Below are 25,035 nucleotides of genomic sequence, written 5' to 3'. Positions count from 1 at the left end.
TACTAATTTAAGAATACAAGCAATAGTTTGTTATCAATAAATCAGTACAATGTGATTACAATTGAAAAGAAAACAAAGTCTTCCTTATCCCCTTTTCCTTTCCTTTTATTGTTAAAAATCTTCTAATCTGATTGAATAGCAGATAGCAACAGCTACAAAATTCAGCATTTCTTGAAATTGCAGGTTCCTTCTGTGATTATTAAAAATGCAACTTCCTCTTGAAAAAAAGTAGCTCAAAATGTAACATTTTTAACTTGATGAAGAGAACTGAATTTCTGTGTAGACAATTTTTAATGAGCATCTTCAGGGCTCATTGCCATTTCAAATACAAAGAAGTTTTGTTTTGCACAGTTGAACACAAACTGGGTTTTGGCAAATCATCAGCTCTATATAGCAAAGCGAGTTATACAAAAACAATCCTTGCTGCTATTCTGTTTGTGAAGAAAGTTTTATTTAGACAATAAGGCATTTCTTGATTGTTCATTAATTCCTTCCATGTGTTGTTAAGTATAACTCACTTCCTTTTCAAATTTTAAAATAAATGTTTTCCCTCTTTTCAGTACTACACTTTCTTTAGCAGTTTGAAATTCCACCAGTACAAGGGATCTTTGTCTAAGTCAATCATGTTTGCAATAAACCGTATATACAGTAATGGTAAAGTAATGTAATACATCATCTTTTAAAAAATTGGCTTCATTTTATGGATAATGCACCCCTTCTATTAGTTTCCTTGGATATTTTTATTTGTACCAGTCTGAGATCTTTATGTCCACAACATTGTTTTTCTTTGGCTACTGAACTAATTTATTTTCAGCTCAATTACAGATTGAATTGAATAATCAAGAAGACAGTTTTCTAATAGTCCTGCCAGGTCATCAATTTCTCATGATGAGAATTCTTGCTTTTTCCTCTCCCCCCACCCCATCCCCACATGTTCTTTAGTTTTCTTTGTTCCTATTGTCTCCTTGGCAGCACCTTGTTACAATTTCACTAAGTGGGACGACTGATTTATAGTTTCCTTTCAATGAGTCCAGTTGCTATGAAAACAATTTCTGAATAAGCTAAAGACAAAAAAGAAATAGTGTGAGGAAGCACTAGCCTATTGCCTCTTTTGGCATTCTCATATTTGTTAGGTCGATGGACTGTGGGTAATTCATCCTGTGATCTTTTTGTTTTGAAACAGTGATAGAAAGAACAATGGAAATTGTTTCTTCTGGAAATTGTTCAGATTAGTATCTGAAAGTTTATGGAATGGAAATTATAGCTATGAAGAAGTCACATTTATTGTTTTCCATAGTGTCCAAATTCAGACAATTGGATGTTGTTTATACCCATGCATGCATGTATGTGTGAATATATGTAAATATGGGATGACCTTGGGCTGAAAAATACACACTTTATCTCTGTACATGGAAGTAGCTCTCCAGTCCCTAGAAGCAAGAGTATACACTGGAAGTAGACTCCTCTGTACATATAAAATGTACATGTTTATTATGAATATATGAGTTTAATTAATTTAAAGTTGACAGTGGTAGATGGTGATTCCGTTTCCTTTTCTTATGTGTATTATATCAGTTTTAAATTGGATTAACATATTAGGATAAATATAATCTCTGCTTCCAGTTTATTTTCCATTTATATCCACTGCTCATGATGATAAGGTTTGTAGCACAGAAAAAGTGCATCCAATAAAACTTTACTCAATAAGTCATGATCAAACAAACCATGGTTAGGAGAATGTGTGAATCATGTTAATAAAGCAGTCTGTAGAGAAACATGAGATTATACTGTACCTTTAAGGTAAGTAATCAAATATATGTTTGGCTTTATTTTTCTGCTCCCCTTATTCTGCACTCTTAACAACAAATTTCTTGATCACATACATCTTACATATTAATATGAACATAATTCTTATTGTAAGAAAGATTAGGTGCACAGATATTTAAACAACATCCAACAATTATTTATGACAATTGGAAATACACAAAAACTGAAAGAATTATGGTGCTGGAACATATTGTAATTCTATAAACAACTGAACTAAATTAAATAAATTCCCCATCATTTTCAGGGATATAGAAATTAGAAAAATAAGTTCTTCAAATCAATGTTGCCTCTAAGTTGCTATGTTTAGAAAAAAAAAATTGTGCATCTTTCCCAAACCAAGGACAAGTTTGGACATCTAAATATGACTAAATTGTAAATGCATCTAACATGTTAAAATGGATATATATATATTATGTGTATATTTATATATATTATGTGTATATCTATATGTGTGTTTGCGCGTGTGTGTATGTGTATGTGTATGTATAAAAACTAGAATATTTAGCAGTACATAAAGAGTCATAAAACTTGTATCTCCAAGTCATTTTTAAATTCCTAATCACTACTTCTTGCAGTTGTCTAAATGGCTCACTAGATTTATATCTAAGGCAAGACTAGAATGTACAGTCACCTAGTTTTTAGTCTGATGTCTTCATTGCTATCCCAAAATAATAGCCCTCTCTCTTTAATTTTTCCTATTCTTTACTTTTCTGGATATTCTGAAGTCCGAACTTAACTATTATTAATGTAAAATTTTACTTTTTTATAATGTTAGTAGCAATCACAAATCTTGCATGATCCCAAATAGATATTAATTAAACTTCTTTCAGAGGAAGAAGAAAAACTGTATAACACTTCCTGGGTATTAATAATGTTTTCTGTTGGAGAACAAGCTTTTCATCAATCAATCAATATATTATTATAATAGGAAACATTTGCTTCAGTAGTTTATGAAGAAGAGCCTACAATGTGCTTGATTTCCTCCAGAACCTTTTGCTGAACATTTGCTACATTCTTCTTTGCTGCCATAAACAACTTTTCAATCTCTTCAGCAGAATAGTTCAACTTGAAAGTAGAGAATTGTTCTCTATATTCAGCAATTTCACCTAAAAATGAGACAGAATTTAAATTAAAAATAATCAATTAGGAGGCACAGAGTATACAGATTTTTTAAATTCTAGAAGAAAATGATATTTTACAATGAGGAATTAGTACAGACTAGCAAAATAAAAAATGCTGGTCATCACCAGATTTCAATCACCTTTAATCTTCCTTGGATAAAATAAATGTTGTTTGGAAAGTATAAAATTAAATAAAAATAATTAATGATAACAGTAGCAATTAGGGCAAAGGGGCATTACATTTCAGCAGTGGCCTTAAAAATAATCCCTTTTAAGCTGCTTCTTGTAGAATATGGTTCTTTCATATTTAAGAATAAGAAAGCATGCTCATTTGTTTTGCTTTTTAAACTTCCAGATAGTTTTAGTATGTAGAAAAAGTCTTTCAATTAGGTACTAAAAATTGCTAAAATATTTTTATATAGGGATGTTGAGATGCTTCTTCAGTCCTGTCAGGTCTCCCAGGTAAACCAGACAGGAAACATGGCAAATGAACTAATTCTATCTTATTGCAAGGCTACATTTATAGAATATTGCCAGTCTGAAGGCACAAGCTTCCTGCCTCCACTGTTAACATGTCCATTAAGGCAAGTCTTTTCTAAGTTTCTTTCTCTGATTAGGTTCCTGCTTCTCTTCCCTGTCTGCTTCCTTGTTTATAGATTAAATTGCAAGAATGTTGAATTACTAGTCATGACTTTCAGGTGAGCTGCAGTTTGTTTTAAAAAAAAACAAACATAGTATCTCTTTATCTCAAGGAGAACAATCATGTGTCAAAGCATTGCCAAACCTACTCACAGAGACCTAGCAAACTCTACAACTAATCAGATTTAAATTGGACTATTTTATAAAGTTAGGCAGATTTTGGAGCCAGGAACATTCATATTTCAAAAGATCTTTATCCAGATTTTGCCTGACCACCAATAGAACAAAAATATCTGACATTATAAAATCATGTTTTGACTTACTAAAGAGGGTTTAATTCTGTGAAACTTTTTAATAGAAAAAGTTTCTTTAACCACTCTTTAACCAAAGTTTCTTTAATCACTTGATTAAAGAAAGTTCTGTGTTTGAGATGAAAATAATTCAAAATGATAGATATAAGAATTAGAGAGAAATTGTTTTAGTTTAAGCATTAAAGGGATTCAGCAAATGTAACAAATTCTAATCCTGTTTGCCCCCAATATTTTTTTCCACATTTTTCCTCAAGTGATTCTCATTTCCAGGTTACCTGGGCAGTTGATTTTGTTGAATAATGGACAATGTATAATGGTTGGTGTGCATTCTCCTCTGAAGATATAGCAATCTGACGGAGTATCTAGATCTTGAAATGCATTCTCATCTACTTTTGGAAATGGAATGGCATGTGCTTCACAATATTCAGCAGCTTTTTTAATTGTCTAACCAAAGAGGTAAGAGAAAATTTTAATATAAAGAAATAGTGGCTGGTTAATTAGAATGAATATTTATAATTATTTATTGTGTTGTATTTAGAATCTATGTTCTCTTAAGAATTCAACCCTGGAAAGAGGAAAATAGTTTATCACATTTCCCTTTAATAGCCCAGTAATGCCAAAACTTTATCAGAACTAGGGAATACCAGAATATGAAGAAATTGTTCTAAAGGTTCTCCCATAGAGATATATAATTTTATGAAAAGAAATTATCAAAAGGTAGGAACAACACTGGCAAGCAAATATCAAGTTGAGATTTTATCTAATTTTAATTCTCTCCTATCTACATTTCTTTTCAAGTGTAATTTTAAAAACAAATAAAATATGTCTTGCTGACTCATGGAAGTATTATCCTTCAACTGAATTCTAGGCATGTAAAATGCCTTCTTTATTTTAAATAAATTACCAGAAATGGATCTCCAGCACTGAAGTCAAAAGATAGAATCAACTTGACCTGCCTCTCAGGACACAGAACTGATGGATATGCTGTATTTATAGTGAGACCAGCATCAATCAAAGATATGATGGGATTGTTTGTGAGTTCAGGAAATTCAACATCAGCTAATCATAAGAAAAGAAACAGAATGTCATGGGTTACTCTTTATACATTCACCAATAAAGTTGTTCAAGTGGCTAATCTAATGTCAGTTGAACTGTCTGACAGTAAGTGACAGAAGAACATATGTATGTAATTGGGAGGTAGAGAGAGTGCATTCCTGTAGAAGCACTGCTGTGAGTATGCAATGCTTAGAGCATTGAGAACTTAAAGATGATACTCTTGCAAAAATAGTCAATTAGATGGGAGCGTTTTTCTGCAAAAGAAATTTGTTGCACAGGTACATTTCCTATCAATTTTAAAAAGGAGGACCTTAGCCCAAAGGAAAACGTTATTATTTTTCCCATTGATACTACCTTAAGCAATCCTTGCTTCCTTCTCCTCCCTACCCTTTTCTTGTTTAATACATTGTTAGATGATATCCAGTGCAAAATTCCCCATACTGAGTATTTTCCAGTTCTTCTATAAGAACATAAGAATAAAAGGCAAATGGGCAATGATTTTGATGATGACCCTAAGATTTATATATACTATGCTTTTAATGCAAGAGTATGGTAATATTCTCCATTGTGATCTTTCAGATATACAGTATAAAAAATGAGGAGTACAATAAGGATGAAAACTTACAACAATGGTACAGGAAATTATTGATGCTCCCCCATGACCAATTGAAAAGGCATAAACATGTTTTTTTCACCATTTTAAGGTACATTTTATTGACGTCATTGGTAAAATCTAAAAGAAATGTCAGTGAGAGGTAGGGATGAAAAAAATAAAATTATAAAGAACTGAAATATGAGCTACTCCCCATTCATTTTTTTAACCTTTTAAGCCTAGATGTTACTTTTCTAACATGTGGTACTAAAGATCAAGAAATGAAGAAATGGAACATAAAATATAAAAATATATGGAATATATTTATTATTTTGCCAACCTCCCACAAAAAGCATGCTTAACAGTTGCTGATTTTATTGCAATTGTCTCAGAAGTGAAATATTTTCATTTCTCCCAATGACACAATGTGAAGTCCTATTGGAATCATTTTGAAAAAATTTAAAAGTAGATGTATCCAAATAATTGTTCACTTTGAATAGAGTAAACCATTTGTAATTAAATTGCTATGACAATGAAATATCATTGTTCTGTAAAACCTTTTAAAAGATGTTTTGTTAAAACCCAGCTTGTTCAGAAGGCCTTTAGTAAATAAATTGCTAGAGGAAGATCAACACCATTTTTATTATTGCTTACCATGTTTATAGTTTTGTTTTCCAATACTTATAAATCTAAATATGAGTTTTGTATTATGTTTCATTGTTTGTTACCTAGAACCTGTGAGGTGGTTTGTACATCTATTAAAAAAATAATATGCAAACATTAAAGAAGCCATACAGTATGGATAATCATGAAGATACCTGTTTTCCTGCCTACTCTTTCTCAGATGCTATTCTTTCTGCTACTCTGTAAGTTATAAAATATCCTAAAATTCTATCCTATTGATAGAATATGTAGCTTTTTCTATTTTTAAAAAATCCATTAAATTCTGATTGCCTTAAGAGATCCAGAGGCTTTGAAGAAGAATGAAGCAACATGACAACCACTTGCCTCCAAAATCAGCATCCAAAGTTTGGAATAATGTCATGTACTCTTCCTTTTTTCCCTGTTCATCTGCAGAATACCAAGTCTCACGCATCTCTCTGGTCAACTGATAGCTTTTGCTAGAACTATAATCTGTATGGAAATGGAAGATGAGAATTTTAGTGAATTAAACAGCTTTTATTCAATAAGCACATTCCATGTATGAAGTACCCTAAATTTACATTTGGTTTAGGCTTGCAAGGAAGCATTTTAAGATGGCAAGCCAATTTAATCTGTCTAAATCAGCAAGACTTTCATTTTGATGATTTAGTATTCAGCAGAATAGACAGAAAATAATTACAAATTATTTAAATATTTAAACCTTTTTAAGTTTAAAAGAAAACTGGGTCAACTAAAGTTGCAATCAGTAACTTTAGGTGGGGACAATTTTTAACAGATAGTAGCAGATTTTATTCAATGATCTTGGGTTGAGATACATTTATCTATTTTGACTCTGAAGGAATTACAGACTATTCAAAGCTTAAAACTGAGGGGGGGAGTTTCTGATGGGTAGTAATTTTGGTTCCTAAGACTTGAAGTTAATTTTAATTTTCTGGATTACACTATTGCAATATAAATTAACTTTAAGTCAAATGACATATGAAATATTTATATTGTATTGCATTTGATTTTGAATATTCTACTCTGGTTTATTAAAATCTTGATTGGAAGCTTTGATATGGACACATTTTCCTTAGGGATTAGGTAGATGATATAAAGTATATAACACATATTTTCACAGGGAAATTTTCCTCTTAGAAATCCCATTGTGCACTCTCATTGTTAAATTGTTGGTCTAAATTGAGAGTATTTGAGTTGTCTTCAGGGGTGGGATTCAAAAATCCCAACAACCTGTGGCCTACTGGAACTTCCGGGAGGGCTGTTTTTCACCTTCCTCAGAGTCCAGAGGCTTCCCTCAGGCTTCTGGGACGGTGAAAAAGGCCTTCCCTGGGCTTTGGAGGCCCTCCAGAAGTTGGAACAGGCCTGTGTCTGGACTTCCACAACTTCCGGAAGGGCCATTTTTCACCTTCCCCAGAGCCCAGAGGCTTCACTCGGGCCTCTGAGAGTGCAAAAACAGCCTCCAGGGTTCTGGAGGCCCTTTGGAAGCCAGAAACAGGCCCATTTCCAAATTTCCAGAATTTCTGGGAGGGCCATTTTTCATTCTTCCAGAGCTTCCATGCAGATTCTGCACTTACCTGCACCCAAAATAGGCCATGGGGAGACTCCTGGGAACAGGAGGGCAGGGTGGGCAGGGCCAGCCTGTTGGTTAAACTACTGGTTCAATGAACCAGATGTAAATTTAATATCCAGTTCACCCACACTGGCCCTAACTGGCTGAATCTCACTCCTGGTTGTCGTCCCTTTGGAATACTAAGAGCACCTGAAACAATGATTTTGACATGTACTGAAGACCTGAGTATTCAGGCAAGGTAAGTCCTTATAAGATTTTGTTTGCTTCTGCATTCCTACTCTGTCCCCACCCCTGGGATGCATATAATCTTTCTCCATGTTATTGTTTTGGCTTTTTATCCTATAAAGTGCTCAAAGTGATTACATCCATCCATAAACACACTAAATCTTTCTTACCTTTTAGTAGATAAGAAATAATATTAGTTTATTATCTTAATTTAGTAGATAAAAAATCCTTATCTGTTAGTAATATTCCAGTGCTACTTTTTAGGAATGTGCACAAAACATGACTTTTGGTTCAGAGGATTCATTTGCAAGCATGACATTACCTACCAGATGGTTTACACAACCCAGAGGAAGGATGGAATAATCTGGATATCTGTTGAACTTTCTATTTACCAATCAGTAGGTTTTGCACATATCTATTGCTTTTATTCTATTACTATTTCCTTTAATGACTAGTTATTGGCTTCCTCTCAGATTATTATTTAAAATGGAATATGTCTAGATTAATATTATCTGTTTTGGAGAGATGGACTTTGATATAATACAAATTTGTATTCTGGTCTATAAGATAGCTGAATTGTTGTGGAATCAGGCAATATTGGAATGGAATTAAATAAATAAATGGAATTGAATGAAACTATAAAAAACAAACACACATACATACAAATAAAACCTTCATCTCAGGATTAAATATGTACCTAATTCAGAGAATTCTTAAAATAAATATACAATTGAAATCAAAGGTGTTTTTTAAAAAGGTTTGCTGGCTAAAGAAAAAATGTGTGACTTTGTTTCCATTTTGGTAATTCCAGCAAAATTTTTGTATGTTCAAAGATAGGAAGATTTACAGATTCCCACACTGGAAGAATAGGTGGTGAAGTTAATAGAACTGGCTCAAGTAGAGAAATTAACTACCTTGAAAAGACTTTGTCTAACTTTGTTTCTGTGTGGAAATCACTTTTGGACTTTTTGGTAGAAACCTCAAAATGCTATATTAATTTGGTGATTTGATGATTATAATGTTTACAGAAATACTGGGTATTGTTAAATTTTAGATTAAAAAAATAATATATTTTATATATGTAACTATCAAAAACCTTGGAAACTATTTTCTTCATTTTCATTTTTATTACTCTGTATCTTGCCTTACCATATAATTTTCCTTCTTAATATTGTTTTTTATATATATTTTACGTTTTGTAGAAATTTAAGTACATTAAAAATAAATAAATAAAACCTTTATTTTTATATGGGGTTTATATTAACTTACCTTTCAAGATATTTTCTAGGTGATCAAGTTTATCTAATCCTTCTTTATCTGTAGATTCCAATAACTGCAGGTCAAGGAGTATCTGATAGCATTCATAGAGCATATTTAATTTTTTAATGTCTGTTTCTGGACAATTGAAAAGATAAGAATGACAGTTAACAGAATAATAGAATAGGGACCTTGGAGGTTACCAGTCTAATCCCCTGCTCACCCAGGAGACCCTATATTATTTCAGATAAATGGCTGTCTCTTAAAAACCTCCAGTGACGTTTAAGACACCAGGCCAGAAACCAAGAGACTTTGTGTTTAGTCCTGCTTTAAGCACAAAAATCAGCCATTCTCTCTCATCCCATGATATCAGGCTCAGGTAACAAGCCAATCCTTGAATTCTATTGCCACATATAGATCAACATTTGCTTGATCTGAAAAACAGACTGTGCAGCAGAAAATGCTAGCAGGGAGGGAAGTGAAAGAAAGGGACATATTTGTTGTAAATCTTACCTGAATCTTTTGAAATAAGGTCCTCCGATCTTACATATTTTCCAAAATCTTTTAAAGCATCTTAAATGATAAATGAATACATTCTTAGCTATAACAGTTTTCATTTTCTAGCACAATATTGCAATGTAGTTTTCAACAACCAGAAACATGTTTTAGTAAACATGTTGCCAAAATGTTGGACTCGCTCTATAACTGATTCTTTTAACCATAATATTTCCTTGGCATTTATAATACTTAGTGATATATTTGTAAAAACCTGGGAATTCTGCTACTCTGTACATTATACCCAGCACCAAAAATATGTATCGGAAACAAGAAAATAGGAGCCTAGAATCAACTAAATCAGTCTTTGACTAGAAAGGCATTCTATTAGAGCTGAAACTTGTTCACCATCTATAACTACAATAATTACAGAAAAAAGAGGGTGTAAAACATATCTGGAAAATGCGATTGTTGGGTTAGAGAATAACAATAGTCAAGTATTGAAAAATCTACCAGAAAAAAAGAAGCTCAAGGTACACCAAAGTCTCCACAATTCAACTCTGAGCTACATATATTCTCTTCTTTTGGCAACATAAGACATATCTTCCATATCTTTGACTCCTTAGGACTGAGGTAAAAGCATCTATGCTCTCCAGATATTTTGTATTTCAACATTCATAATCATAAGCATTAGCTATGTGATTACAGATAATGGAATTCATAGACTTAAAGATTTGAAAGTTACTACCATAGGTTCTAAGGTTGGGAAGCAGAGACAGTTAGGGTTGTATGCAACTGCACATGTATATGAATTCTTTGTGATCTCCCCTGACTTGCGGACTAATTCAGTATCACGCTAATTCAATCACAAAAAGAACAATACCTGATATAGTCTTTGAAATTTCTTGCTTCCCTCCAAGGGCGCTTCCCCATAAACCTAAAAATAAGGAAAATATTGCCCCCCCCCCCCATGTTACAATCTAGTGTTTGTAAAAAATCAATTTGTTTTAAAAGGACAAAATTCCACCATATAACACAGAAAAAAAGGAAAGAAATGTAGCCAAACACCATCCTTTCTTTGTACCTTGAATTATTATTCTTGGTTATGTTCTGAAACAACTTATTCCACAAAACTCTTGATGAAATTATTTGTTTGAATGACATATTTTAAATTTTCAGAGGTATGTCCCCTCTCTACATTTGACTCAAGTAAACATACAAATACAAAAAGTGTTCCTTTGTTTCAAGGGCAAAAAGTCAAATATGACATACCTTGCAAATAGCAAATATTTTTTTCTCTTTTTTCTCTGATTAGCTGACCATTTCGAAATATGCTCCCAAAGTATTTGCTCTCTACATATGCCCCTAGTCCAGGAATTCCAACCTCATGAGGGGTAAACTCAAACCAGGTACCTGAAAAGATTACAGTAAAATCATGCAAAAATTAACATTCTAATAAAATTAATAAAATTACACTTATTACACTATCCAGACTTGGATTTTACCCAAGACTACACAGGCCTACATAATCAAGATTATGATTGAGATAAGTGCCTTACAAAATATGGAACCATGGTTTATTGTAGATTTCCCTATTCTTATCATGGCATCTGGACACAGACTATTAATCCCCCCTTTTATAAGACATAGAATTGATTGTAGAAATAAATGGACTATAGAAGAAATTTAATTTAATTTATAGCATGTATAATGGTTCTGATCCAATAGTGTTCACCGTGTGCTTATAACTATTTTTTCCCATGGAAGAACTGGAATTGACATTCAGTTATAGTCACTCAATTGTGGCTAAGATATTGCCAGTGGAAAAATTATTATTGCAGAAGTTTGCTGTGCTATGTGATATATATTTCTGATCCTTAGTTAATAGGTATAATGTAAGATTATTTGCAAATGTCTCATTTAGAAGCTTTGAACAATTTTTTTTTTTTTTAGAATTTAACATTAGTGATTTTAACAAGTAAGAACTTGTGATTTGAATAGTTTTTGTCTGATAAACAGCAAAATCTGCATATATAGACAAACATACTTACCTGCATTTTGATTCTCATAAGTTTGCTTGTTCACAGCGGCATAGATAGGATAAGGATTTTTTCCACTCTCACAAGATCCAGCATGCTGAGACAATTTTTCTTCTTCAAACTAAAATAATTTTATTTTCATTTTATTACTTTTTTCTTTTCACTGTTCATTGTTAAGGGAGATATTGCTCAGAATCATATGTGGGAAGATATGGGTGTCCTATTTTTAGCTTATATTCATTATATTATACATAAGTAATGTAATGCATCATAGAATAGAATAGAATAGAATAGAATAGAATAGAATAGAATAGAATAGAATAGAATAGAATAGAATAGAATAGAATAACAGAGTTGGAAGGGACCTTGGAAGTCTTCTGCTTAGGCAGGAAACCCTACACCACTTCAGACAAATGGTTATCCAATCTCTTCTTTAAAAACTTTCAATGTTGGAGCATTTACAACTTCTGGAGGCAAGTTGTTCCACTGATTAATTGTTCTGTCAGGAAATTTCTCCTTTGTTCTAAGTTGCTTCTCTCCTTGATTAGTTTCCACCCATTGCTTCCTGTCCTACCCTTAGGTGCTTTGGAGAATAGCATGACTCCAGGGGTGGAATTCAAAAATCCCAGCAACTGTTTTGCTGCCTGGTTGCTGGGTGGGCATGGCCATGGTGGGCGTGGCCATGGTGGGTGTGGCCATGGTGGACATGGCTATGATGGACGTGGCCTTCTGGAACCTCTGGGAAGAGCATTTTTTTCACCTTCCCCAGACTCCGGAGACCCTCCAGAAGCCAGAAACAGGTCCGTTTCCAGACTTCCAGAAGGCCCATTATTCACTGTCCCAGAGCCTCTCTGCAGACCCTGCATCCAAAATGGGTCACATGGAGACTTCTGGGAGGGGAGGGGAGGGGTGGACGGGGACAGCCAGTTGGTTCAACTAGCAGTTCGGTGAACCAGATGTAAATTTAACATCTGGTTCACTCAAACCAGTCTGAACCATCTGAATCCCACACCTGCTTGACTCCCTCTTCTTTGTGGAAACCCCTGAGATGTTGGAACAATGCTATCATGTCACCCCTAGTCCTTCTTTTCACCAAGCTAGACATACACAGTTCCAGCAACCATTAAATATTGTACTATATTATATTATTTCATGAATATATTTTCATGAATATGACCAACATGAGTGTGAATTTCTAGGACATCAGGTGAGACTGGGACCCAGAATCAGAAAAAGCTGCTTATTTGTTTTAGCTATCAAAAAAAATCTGTTTTTCACCCACCTTGCTTAGCAGTTTATGCACAAGAAAATAAGACCAGAAATCAGTGAGAGAATAACATTCATCTTCTGTGGCCTCTAGAACAGCTTTCATTGCTTTATTAAAATCCCATTGGCCTTGGACAAGATTTTCAAGCTCACATTTACTCAAATTTTCTATTTCTTCTGACCAATCTTCATTTTTATATAGGGTTGGCAAGCACCTTTGAAAAGAACATGCCAAATGTCTTTAGTGCAGTGGAAAAGTGCATGGAAGTTACCCACAAGGGGTTTATTTTATTTTAAAAGCTCATGCTGTAAAATAAGGAATCTGAAATCTGATTTTCATTCTGATGAGAACAAAAGCTACATTCATGTAAAAATAATATTCTCAAAATTGTAAATATAAGAGAAAATATAGAGTTCACTTCAGGGGTGGGATTCAAATTTTTTAACAACTGTTCTGTGAGCGTGGCTAAGTTGGTGGACGTGGCTTGGTGGTCATGTTATTGGCTGGGTGTGGCCAACTCAATATCACTCACATTAAGGCACGCATCTCCTCACCTGGCCTCTCATGACTATGGGGACGCTGCAACAGTTGTAAGTATGAAAAATGGACATAAGTCACTTTTTTCAGTGCCATTGTAACTTTGAATGGTCACTCCACACAAGCAAAGTACCAGCAAAGGAGGGGAAAAAAGAACTCTAGAGAAGTTCCTGAGACAGGAAGTCTAGTCTTGCCAAGAATGTAATAAGGGTTAATGGAGAGGCAGTTTCTGTAAGCAACCCAGAATGTTTCCTTCCTGCCTTCCTTACAGGATTAGGCCAGTAATTTCTTCTAACAACCGGTTCTCTGAACTGCTTAGAATGTTAACAACTGGTTCTAGCGAATAGGTGAGAACTGGTAGAATCCTACCCCTGGTTCACTTCACTAACAACTTTAGAGGTAACTGCAAATGAAATTCTCTAGTCATATAGAAAATCGGAATAGAAATATGGTTTTCAAGAAGGCTTCAAAAGCAAGTTTTAACAAATTTTCAAAAATATATATTTGTGCGATGCATGCTTATATATGAACACTAGACAATATTTTATGCATTTAATGAAGAAGGCAGTATCCCCCAAAATTTATCCCATAATATATTAATTACTATAAATATGTCAATTACTAAATAACATGCCTAATTATTTGCAAGCCACATTACTAGGAGGTAAGAATAGCTTAAACTTTTATTTTAATCAGCAGACATGAATACAAAAATTAAAGGAATGCAGAATCAGTATGAAATTCCACTGGTACTTCTACTTAACATGGGTTATTTTAGCATAACATCATAGATGTTCCTTAGGAGTTATTTTGTTGTAGTGAAGATAACTTCAGTGTGAAATGACACTGCCCTGTGTTCCTTTTCTCCAGACAAATAAAATTAGTGTGAAGTTACAAGAATAGCTTTTTAGAAGGGGAAGAGAAAAAGTGGACAAATTAATATTGTTAATTGAAGAGCCAGAGTTTCTTTAGTTAAATTAGATTGGCTTCTAAAGGTTTCATCATCCTAGGTTTATACATTTTGTTGAGCCTCTAATATGCTTCAGCATGATTTGTTAATTAAAAAGAAACACAATTAGCTGGATTCATATACTAATCAAAACCATAAATAATTATCGATAAATCATTTCCACTAGTTTCATGTAACAATGTGAGCCATAAACATAAAATTATATATTTTGAGTCATTGTAAAAGGTTTTTTTTTTCCATGTTCAATTCTTGGAGAAGTTCCTACAGAGTATTCAGAAATCATTTACCACTGCCTCCTTTCTAGGACAGAGAGAGAGGGGGAGGGAGGGAGGGGGGGAGGAGAGAGAGAGAGAGAGAGAGAGAGAGAGAGAGAGAGAGAGAGAGAGACCAGCCTAGAGTCACTTATATTAGAGTTTCCCAACCTTTCTGGCTTTGTGGTTTCTAGCAAGATCATATGTATCTGCAACTCCATTTGCACAAGTGTGAGCAATTGGAGCATGTATGCACATACTTACCTGATGCTCACCCACTGGTCACAGGAGTGGGGATGCCACTTGTGCAAATAGAGCACGTGTGCATCTTGCTGCTCTCCCTTCTGCTCACTCAAGTGGGGATGCGCACACACATGCTCACCTGCCACTTCCACAGCTCAGTTCTGAACAGCTCATGGCCTGGTAGTGGGCCATGGCCAAGGGTTGTGGGGCCTCTGACTTAGCTAGCTTTATATCTAAGGCAGCACTAGAACTTACCATCTTCTAATTTCTAGCATGATACCTTAACTGTTACACAAAAATGGTTCTCATAGGGGTTATTGCTAACTTTCAAATCTCCTTGGATTTTTTACTTTTGCTAATGACAACAGGATGTGGTTGAGATTAAAGATGAACTGATCTAGTAATTTAAGCAGTAATTATTTGCAGTAACTATTTACTTTCATTACCAATACCATAGACTTACCAGGTAGAACCTGACACCCCACCCAAGTACATGACACAATCCAAAAGGTTATATTTCTTCAGTTCTACTAGAGTGCCATACAGTGCAATCATAGCCCTCATAGCTCCTCCTGCTCCTAGGAGAGCAATACTGGGGATGTTCTCCTAATGGAATAAAAAAGGGAAGATAAAGATCATGTCTGTTCTGAATTAAAGACCATTCTTTATTAGTATTTCATGGAACTCTCCATCCAGTTTATTGGATAACAGAATACTACAGGTTTGCTCTTGCCTTCTACCTAGATTTCTTTTTCAACCCTGATCTAGCAAATAATCCTCAGATTACTTAGTACTCTTTTATCCAAATAATACTGTGTTTCTCATATAATAAGGCCGGGTCTTTTTTTTTTTTTTTTTTTTTTGAGCCCCGAAAAAACGGCTAGGGTGTCTTTTCAGGGGTGAATTAATTTCTCCCCCCCCCCCATGCACCCTCACCTAGGGCGCCCCGCGGGCAGCTACTCCTCGCCACCAGCCACTCCTAATGGCCGATCATGGCGGAGCGTAGAGGGCTCCCTACCCCCACCAAGCACCTTTGCTGCAGACCCTGGTCAGCGGGTGGGCAGCGGTGGTGTGGATGTCCGCTGGCAGCGTTTCGACCACTTATCAGGCCTCTGTAGCTTCCACGGTTCCCACAGGTGCTGACACCTCTCTTGCCAGCGCCATCTCCAACAACAGTGTCTGAGTCACTCCTGCTCTTCCCCCATCCCCCGTCCCCGCAACAACAGGAAAAAAAAACATTTTGAGGTACCCGGGAGTGCCATGCGATGTGTTTTGTTTAATCCCGAGAGGCTGGGTGGGCGTGAGAAGAGCCGAGTGAGCGTCTCTGCTGCTGCTACCCTTGGTGCTCCAGCCTCGAGCTCAAGTTTCCAAAAGTCCTGTTGCACAGCCCATTCCTTAATTCCAAGCATGCCCAGGCTGAGCTGCAGCTGTCCCTCTCTCGCCAGCACCGTCTCCAATAACAGCGGCAGCAGCAGTGGGAACCGTGGAAGTGTTTCAGCCATTTCTCAAGTGGGGGAGCCACCTCTGTAACTTCCACAGTTCCCGCTGCTGCTGCCACTGTTATTGGAGATGGTGCTGGTGAGAGAGGGACAGCTGCAGCTCACCCTGGGTGCGCTTGGAATGCAGGAATGGGCTGTACACCAGGACTTTTGGAAACTTGCCGAGCCCAAGGCTGGAGCACCAAGGATAGCAGCAGCAGCAGAGACGCCGCTTGGCTCTTCTCACACCCAGCCAGCCACTCAGGATTAAACCAAAATGCAGTGCATGGCACTCCCAGGTACCCCAAAATGTTTTTTTCCTGTTGTTGCGGGGACGGGGGAAAAGCGGGAGTGACTCAGACACTGTTGTTAAAGATGGTGCTGGCGAGAGAGGCGCCAGCACCTGTGGGAACCTTGAAAGCTACGGAGGCCTGAGAAGCAGCTGAAACACTGCTGGTGGGCATCCATGCCGCCACCTGCCCACTGACCTGGGTCTGCAGCAAAGGCACTTGGCGGGGGTAGGGAGCCCTCCGTGCTCCGCCATGATCAGCTGTTAGGAGCGGCTGATGGCAAGGCGTAGCTGCCTGTGGGGCACTCCTAATGGCAAGTTCCCCCTGCCTTCCCCCCCAATTTTGCATGTTTTAAAATTTGGGGGGACGGGCTTAATTTCATTTTATGCCTAGAAAACATGCTGAGTCTTCCTATTGGGGGGGCATATTGTTAGAGAAACAGGGTATTCAGTCCAAATCTCTTTAGTTTTCAAAATCAGATAAGGTCAGCAAAGGGTTACAACTTGCTGAGGTTCTTATATTTAAGTAGGTACTTAAAAGGAACATACTTGAAACTTGTTTTAACAATGATTCAGAAGAAATACTTCATAATAAGCATAAGCACGAATGGAGCATTTTTCTTTTTCTTTTTTTTAATAAAGTTTTATTTGGGTTTTCACACACAAAATAGAAGTAAAATATGAAAATAGCATGGTCCCTGGTTGAACTTCTTTATACAGACACAAAACTCAATTTCATGCTCCTTTTTGTATTCTATTCCATATCTTATACTATTTTACATTTTCTATATAGTTTTTCCCCTCTTTTAATTTTCTCAATTTTATTTTGATTATATCATCTCAATTCAAATCATTATATTTATACTTTTGTCTGTTCTGTTTCAATTTCATATTATCTTTTCTCATTAAACAAATTTTCTCCTGTAGTTACTAATTGGAGTATGACACCTTTATATCTTTTAATTACATCCATTCAACTCTTATTTAAACTTCAATATATACCTTAAGTTTATGACCTTCAATATAATACATAATACATAACTTCCAATCGAATTCTGCTTGGCACATTCTTATAATACACACTATATTCTTTTTTTTAAAAAAAGAAAGATTGTAAATATATGTAATTATAAACCCTCATTCCATTCCAGTTCAGTTCTATCATTAATAATCATTAAAATCTTAACATCTTTAACACTTCTTTTCAATTAAATATCATACTTCCTTCAAAACACATATAATCTCCATAATTAATTTTTCCCTTATTTCTCTTCACATATGTTTTATAAATCATTAAATATACCTTTTGTTACATTTATTTATTGACAAGCATTCCACTGAATTACGATAGCTATTTTATCAAACATTTTAATCATACATTGTTTAATATTTTCTAAAATTATTCCCTGTTTCTAATATAACAATACTATCTTATGTACCTTTGCAGAATCCCTTTTTCCATTAAATTTTCACCCATTATCTTAAATAGGCCCTGTTTCTCTATATTTTGTTTCTGTCCTTTATAACTTCTTTTCCTTTCTTTCTTCCCTCTCATCTTCTCCCTTCCCTTTTTACCCCCTTGTCTCTCTACTTCTAATTCTCTCTTCTGCAATTCCCTCTTCTGTTGCCTTCTGATTTTATACTTATTTTTCACTCTATTTTTTTTTTTGGGGGAGTTATTTTTCCCAGTCTTAAACTTTCCATTCTCTTCCCCCCCCTTTTCCTTTTTTCCCCCATCTCAGATTACTTGTTCATTAAAGATGGCTTCTTCTTTGTCACAATCTTCTTGTTCTGCAGGCATTTCTTGTTGTTTCTCATAATTCCAAATCTCCATTTCTAAAAACTGAAATACGAAGCCAAAAGAACCTCTCCCTTCTTGTGCATCTTCTTTGTACTTTTTAAGTTCCATTTTCAGTTCTTCTAAAAGTGGAGCCATTTTAAACAGTTTTAAACAACCACCCGATTGATATTAGTCATTCAAAACAACAACCAAGAATCCAGAAATCATGAAGTCATCCAGATAGTCCCGAGTTATATCTTCTTATTTCTTTTTCAACTTTCTCTTCCTGGGGTTTTTGTTGTGATATTTCAGTTAGAATGTATCTTTTGGAAGTCTTGTTGAGATTTTGCTGTAAATTCTTTTTTAATTCCAGGCAGTCTCCTCCCTTCCAGATCCTACCCTTTTATTCTTTTTCTCTCCTTTCCTGTTTTCAAAAGCTTTTAATTATCCAGAAATCTTTATTATCCCTTTGACTTTTTATGTTCAGCATTAAATGCCTATTGATGTCAAAGTGGATTTTTTTTCAATTTCTTGCTTAAGTCTCTTAGCTGTCAGTATAGGAAAAGGAGAAAACCAAATCTTTTCCCTTTTCTCTCTCCTTCGCAGCTTAAAAAATCTTCTTAGGGAACAATGTTATTGTTTTTTAACAGTTTCAATTCCAGGGTACCTTATTTGTTGCTTTTGCTGTTTGACCCAGTCAACCAAAACTTTCTCTTCTTATCTTCCTCCTGCACATTCTTTTCCGATTGAGTTCTTTGTGGTGGCCATTTCTGACCACCGCTGCAACCGCCTTCGGGAAAGGGAGTAATGGCCAGCTGGGGAGGAGAGATGCAGCTCTCCTCAACCCTGCTGGCAGTCTCCCCACTCTTCAACACCTCTACGGGGTGGCTTAGCCCAAAAACCAGCTGGCTCAGGTTGCTCCAGCGGCGAGCACGAATCGAAGCCTCACAGAGACGAGGTTTCGGTCTGTCGCTGAAGAAGCTCAAACTGGAAGTCACGAATGGAGCATTTTTCTATTCTTTATTAAAGCAACTCATTTTTATTCCAGGATACCATAAGACCCGAAAGAGAGAAAATATATGGCTATTTTAAGAACTGTATTAAATTTAAGATGAGTTTTTAAATCAGCTTCCTTTTTTTAAAGCACAATGGAAGCTTGAAAAAATAGAGCTACTTTAAAAAACACAGAGAAGTAAATTACTTGTGCAAGACACTTCTAAACCATTGTCAATGCATCAGAGATTTGGATATACAGAAGATATTTATTGAATGTAGGGACATTGAATAAATATCTTCTGTATATCCAAATCTTTTTAAAGATATTATTTGATATTCTCATTCAAGCAGGTTGCATATTTTGATATTTACATAATTTGTTTTTAAAGCTATTTAACAAGTGACATAGATTAATGTATAATATTTTAATAGTCATAATTGAAATTCATATATGACCCGCAGTGAAAGATAGCAACAAAGCAGACATTTAGACTGGACCATACAAGCAAATCCTGAATTTCAAGGAAATAATTTGCCAATTTGCATTTTAAGAATGCAGCTATATTACCAGCTTAAAGGTAAAACCAACTAGATTCATCATACTTCTCGACTTGGAAAGTAAACTTCCACCCTCTTCCATCATTTCCACTAATGAAAGAGATGGCCTTTGCCATATTTCTGTAGCTAATGAAGTTAACTGTTATTTCAGAAAATTCTTATCCTGCCCCTCATATTTTCTTTTATTTTTGATCATTCAACTGCCTTATGATAGACAGACTAGTTCAATAGTTGCATGCAAATATCTACAGCTTGACCCAAGAATCAAAGAATTTTTTTACAATCCCTTACTTTCCCTTGCTCTCTATATAGTTGTCTTTTTATTGTTTATTGCCAAATAAATTGTAGAGGCTTTATTAAAGTGGAGGCATTCTTTGATCCCCTTGGTAAGAGGAAATGAAGGAAAAATCAAAATCTGGAGAAGTTTATGGAGAAATGGAGAAAGCTTATCATGACTACCATATCTGAACTGAAAATCTCTGGATGACCATGAGATAGTAGCAAAGAGATGAAGAAAGCAGTATCTCTCTCTTGTTACCTACCATCATAATTTTTTTCAACCTGTATGTCTATGGTTGTCTGGGAGACATATTTAACATCTTTAGCCATAAACCTAAAAAATGTAATTCTGGAAATATTCTAATATCAATTAAACATGGCTTTCAAAGATCTGGGAAACAGGAGGGCTAAAGACAAAGAAAGCCTTTTAAATTAAACAAAAAATGCTTAAATTTTGATTTCATTAAATTAAAGACCTTCAGAGATTTCGTGGCATTTATTATGGTTTGTTACTAGTCCTCTCAAATAGACATATCAATGGAAACCTACCGAATCACACTGCATCCCAAGCTTAGCAAGTGCTTTTTCCACTTTTTTCTTCCGAGCAGTTATAGCTACTTCTTCACCATCTGAGAGAGATTTTGAAATTCGTACTTTGATTTTCCCCTAACAAATACACATACAAAACAAACATAGGAAAAATATATTCAACTTTACTAGCAAGTTTGACAATAATGGGAATTAATGTCATATTTTGACTCTCAAGCAAACTGATTAGCTGGATCATTGCTGTAGAGATGATGTTGCCCAGAAATGGGATTCAAATTTTTTAACAACCGGTTGTGTAGGCATGGCTTAGGTGGTGGGCGTGGTTTGGTGGTCAGTGACTGGGTGGGCATGGCCAATTTGATATCACTCACGTTGAGGGGCGCTTCTCCTCGCCTGGCCTCTCATGACAGTGGGGATGCTGCAATGGTCGTAAGTGTGAAAAATGGTCATAAGTTACTTTTTTCAGTGCCATTGTAACTTTGAATGGTCACTAAATGAACTGTTGTAAGTCAAGGATTACCTTTACAAGAATACAAAAAGCTTCTTTGCTTGCAAAAAGCTGCCCTAAATACCAATCCTTAGATTAAAAATACCTGCAAGCCGGAGTTACAAATCAGGCAGGGTGCCAGAGCACCTTGAGGAATTAAAATAGTTAAAATGCAATGATAACTATGAGCAGCCAACTCTTGCTTATAAAGTGAAACCCTTTAGCAGAGATGTCATTTAAATTAAATTTTAAGCTCTCTAGAAAGAGCACACCCAGGAGAAGCAATTCTTAAATCCATTTGCACCACTTAAAGATACCAGTTGGTCTCACTCACCTCACAAGATATTCTAAGGAAATCATCCAGATTTAAGGAAAGATCACTTGCCTCCCAGAAATACACCCCCCAAAAATAGTGCCAAGAACCACTAAAGAAGTGAAGGAAGATCCCCCTCCCCAGATAGAAAAAAAATGAGGCAGGATAATGAGGCAGGAAAAAATTCAAACACAATATAAATAATTAAATCACAATAGTAGCTGTTGCTTGTTAAACCAATTATAAGCACAAATAGACACAGGAACTAACCAGATTTCTCAACCCAGTTTATTTTCAGGAACAGAGATTAAGCTTTTTCCTTCCAAACAAAGCTGAATAGGGAAAATTATCCCAGAGGATTAAGCGTCACCAAGGATAGAAATGGTGTAGGGCAGTGGCCTCCAACCTTTTTTGTGCCACGGCCCGGTACCGGCATCAGAAAATGATCTGCAGCCCGGTACCGGCATCAGCACGCATGGCAAGGCGAGCCGAGCGACCGGCCAGCCAGCTGTCCCCTGCTTCTCCCCGCCACCTTCAACTCCTCCTTTGTACCTTTGTCGATGGGCTTCGGGACAGCTTCGGGATGGTCGCTCGGCTCGCCCTGCCTTGGGTGCTGAAAGAATCCTCGCACCTTAGTTTTGTTCGAAGCCGTCCCCCCCCTTTGATGAAACTAAGGCGCGAGGATTCCTTCAGGACCCAAGGCAAGGTGAGCCGAGCTTTCCAACCGGAAAAGCTCACCGGAAGCACTTTCTCATCAAAACAAGATGGCGGCGCCCAGCAAACCGGCAGCCCAGTAGAAAATGTTCCACGGACCGGTGGTTGGGGACCCCTGGTGTAGGGTCTCCCGCTTGGGCGGGGGGGTTGAACTAGATGACCTACAAGGTCCCTTCCAACTCTGATTATCTGAAGGACAGAATTAAACTTCACCAAAAACCAGTTTTAGACTAAAACTCAGAAAAGATATGTGAACTCACCAGTGGTGGGATTCGTGTTTTTTTTTTTTTTACTACCGGTTCTGTGGCCATGGCTTGGTGGGGGTGTCAGGGGAAGGATACTGTAAAATTTCCAGTCAGAGGTGGTATTTGCCGGTTCTCTGAACTACTCAAAATTTCTGCTACTGGTTCTCTAGACCTGGTCAGAACCTGCTGAATACCACCTCTGGAACTCACATTTGAATGTTAATCTTTCTAACTAGCTAAGAAGCCTTGGTGAAAGTCACTCATCTTGGTTCCTTGTCATGAAAAGCTTCTTTCCGGCAGCTCTGCTTTGTTATTCAATTACTTCTTCAAAGTGCTGATCCTGGCTGGAAGAACTCCAACAGAGGAGTATTTCCTCCTCCCAGTGTAAAAAGCTTAAAACAACCCTTCCCCTTTGGAAACAGTAAGTCTAGGCAATGTAATAAGGTGGGAAAAAATAAAAGGAGATTTCTTCCAATAACCAGTTCTCCGAACTGCTTAGAAAGTTAACAACTGGTTCTAGTGAATCAGTGAGAACTGGTAGAATCCCACCCCTGATGTTGCCCCAGTCTACACATAAAATCCAAATTCAAATTCAAATAACATTGTATCAAACTTGCATTAAAGTTTCAGTTGGTCAGAATGGTATACATGGACTGGATGCCATACTTCTTATTTAGATTCCCCCCACGTACAAATGACAAATAACAGTTTATTCTTTCCAAAGCAATTCAGACCAGAGACTCATGTGCATCAATTTATCAATCATTTATATAAATGTATATTTTGTTTTTATATAAATTTCATCAATTTGGGAATAAATTATGTAAATGCAAATTGTATGAATTACATCAAAGACATAAACTTGGATTTAACAGATGTCCCTTCCCTTTAATGATAATTGTATTAAAATTTTATGATATTGGGGAGGAAGGAAATGTTTGCATTCATTAGTGCTGTTTTACTGCATCATGTAGACGAATTAGTGATTTCATCTTAATTTGCAATGTCATTTTTAATAAAATGTACAGCTGTGTTTTTAATTTTGCTAATATGTCAAATAGAGGCAGCGACATTACCTTTCCAGCCACATTTGTTTCCATGTTTTATTCCAGGCTTCTTTGTAGGGAATATGGAGTCAGTAATAACGTTCGCCTGAATCTTCAGATTTTATAAATTCTGGCAATCAATACAAATTCTTCCCAGAAGGACCACAAAATTTTGCAGCATGAATTAGTATGCTACAACTCTCCGTTCTTGGAAGCAGACAGTGCTGAATACTGTTCCAGAATAGGCTGGAAACTTCTATCAGTAATATGATTCCTTCAGCATTTCCTCTTTGTGCTCCTCCTTGCTTTCTAACTGCTGCACTTGATGACTCAATTTATTCCACAAGAGGTCAGTTAATAAAGCATTTACAAGGAAACCAAGGCATGGAATAGATAGGACTAGTTTTAGAAAGGCAAGAGTAGTTTATTGGATCATATATTCATGTAGAATTAAAAACATTACAGCCTCCCTTTCTCCTCCTCTCTCTGTCTCTCCTTTTATTTTACTGTGAAGCTTCAGATTTGGGGAAATAAAGGACTAGAGATCTGTTGGATGGGTGGTTTATTTTTAAGACAAGGTGGCTGAGTATTTTTCTGCCTAAAAAGACACCCTTCTGAATGATAGCTTTGTTGCTTCAGTAACTTGACATTTTTCTCTTTCAAATTCATGCTTTAGAGCAGGGATCCCCAACCTTTTCGACGCCGCGGCCCGGTTCCGACATCAGCTGGGCGCCGTGGCCTGGCACCGGCGTCAACTGGGCGCCGCCATCTTTTTATGACGAAAAGGGGCTTCCGGTGACGTCACCGAGCGCTGTTCGTCATAAAAGATGATGCGCGCCAGCTCTGGTGAGCTTTTCGGGTAGAAATGGCTTTCTACCCGGAAAAGCTCACCGAGCGCTGCGCCCCATCTTTTTATGACGAAACAGCGCTCCAGTGAGCTTTCTACCGGAAAAGCTCACCAGAAGCGCTTTTTACCAAAAAGATGGCGGCGCCCAGCAACCAGCGGCCCGGTAAGGGTTGTTCCAGCGTCGGTGCCGTCCGCGGACCGGCGGTTGGGGACCCCTGCTTTAGAGAAAGGAATGACAACCTGATGTTTCAAGTGTCATGTACCCATAAATCCCTACTATGTAGCACTTGGGACATTTTCATTGCACAGTTGCTGGAAAACAGTTATACTGTTTATGTAAAATAAGGGTTAAGCTAGTTGCTTGAATATTGTATTTACACAGCCACAACTT

At 36.4% G+C, this 25,035-nt stretch overlaps 1 protein-coding gene across 3 annotated transcripts; it reads right to left on the bottom strand.

The window, feature by feature from the left end:
* Positions 1-1,808: 1,808 nt before the first annotated feature.
* LOC113426287 (cytosolic phospholipase A2 gamma-like) lies at positions 1,809-24,095 on the bottom strand. Of its 3 annotated transcripts, XM_026688650.2 has the most exons (14): positions 23,828-24,095; positions 20,993-21,109; positions 15,527-15,669; positions 13,078-13,276; positions 11,808-11,916; positions 11,029-11,169; positions 10,640-10,693; positions 9,775-9,834; positions 9,274-9,399; positions 6,555-6,680; positions 5,580-5,687; positions 4,803-4,957; positions 4,174-4,342; positions 1,809-2,933 (listed from the first exon to the last, which is right to left on the bottom strand). In XM_026688650.2, the coding sequence occupies exons 1-14, from the start codon at positions 23,849-23,851 to the stop codon at positions 2,776-2,778; spliced, it is 1,689 nt and encodes a 562-aa protein (XP_026544435.1). In that variant the 5' UTR covers positions 23,852-24,095; the 3' UTR covers positions 1,809-2,775. The 3 variants fall into 3 exon arrangements, with proteins under 3 accessions (XP_026544435.1, XP_087802940.1, XP_087802942.1); XM_087946814.1 differs by lacking the exon at positions 10,640-10,693; XM_087946816.1 differs by lacking the exon at positions 20,993-21,109.
* Between the last annotated feature and the right edge of the window lie 940 nt (positions 24,096-25,035).

This window comes from Notechis scutatus, chromosome Z (genome assembly GCF_049901735.1).
Source record: "Notechis scutatus isolate UNSWTSFEM ecotype Mainland chromosome Z, rNotScu1.2, whole genome shotgun sequence".
Taxonomy (NCBI): domain Eukaryota; kingdom Metazoa; phylum Chordata; class Lepidosauria; order Squamata; family Elapidae; genus Notechis; species Notechis scutatus.
The sequence above is the reverse complement of the archived record's forward strand: the minus strand, read 5'-3'. Positions and strand labels throughout refer to the sequence as shown.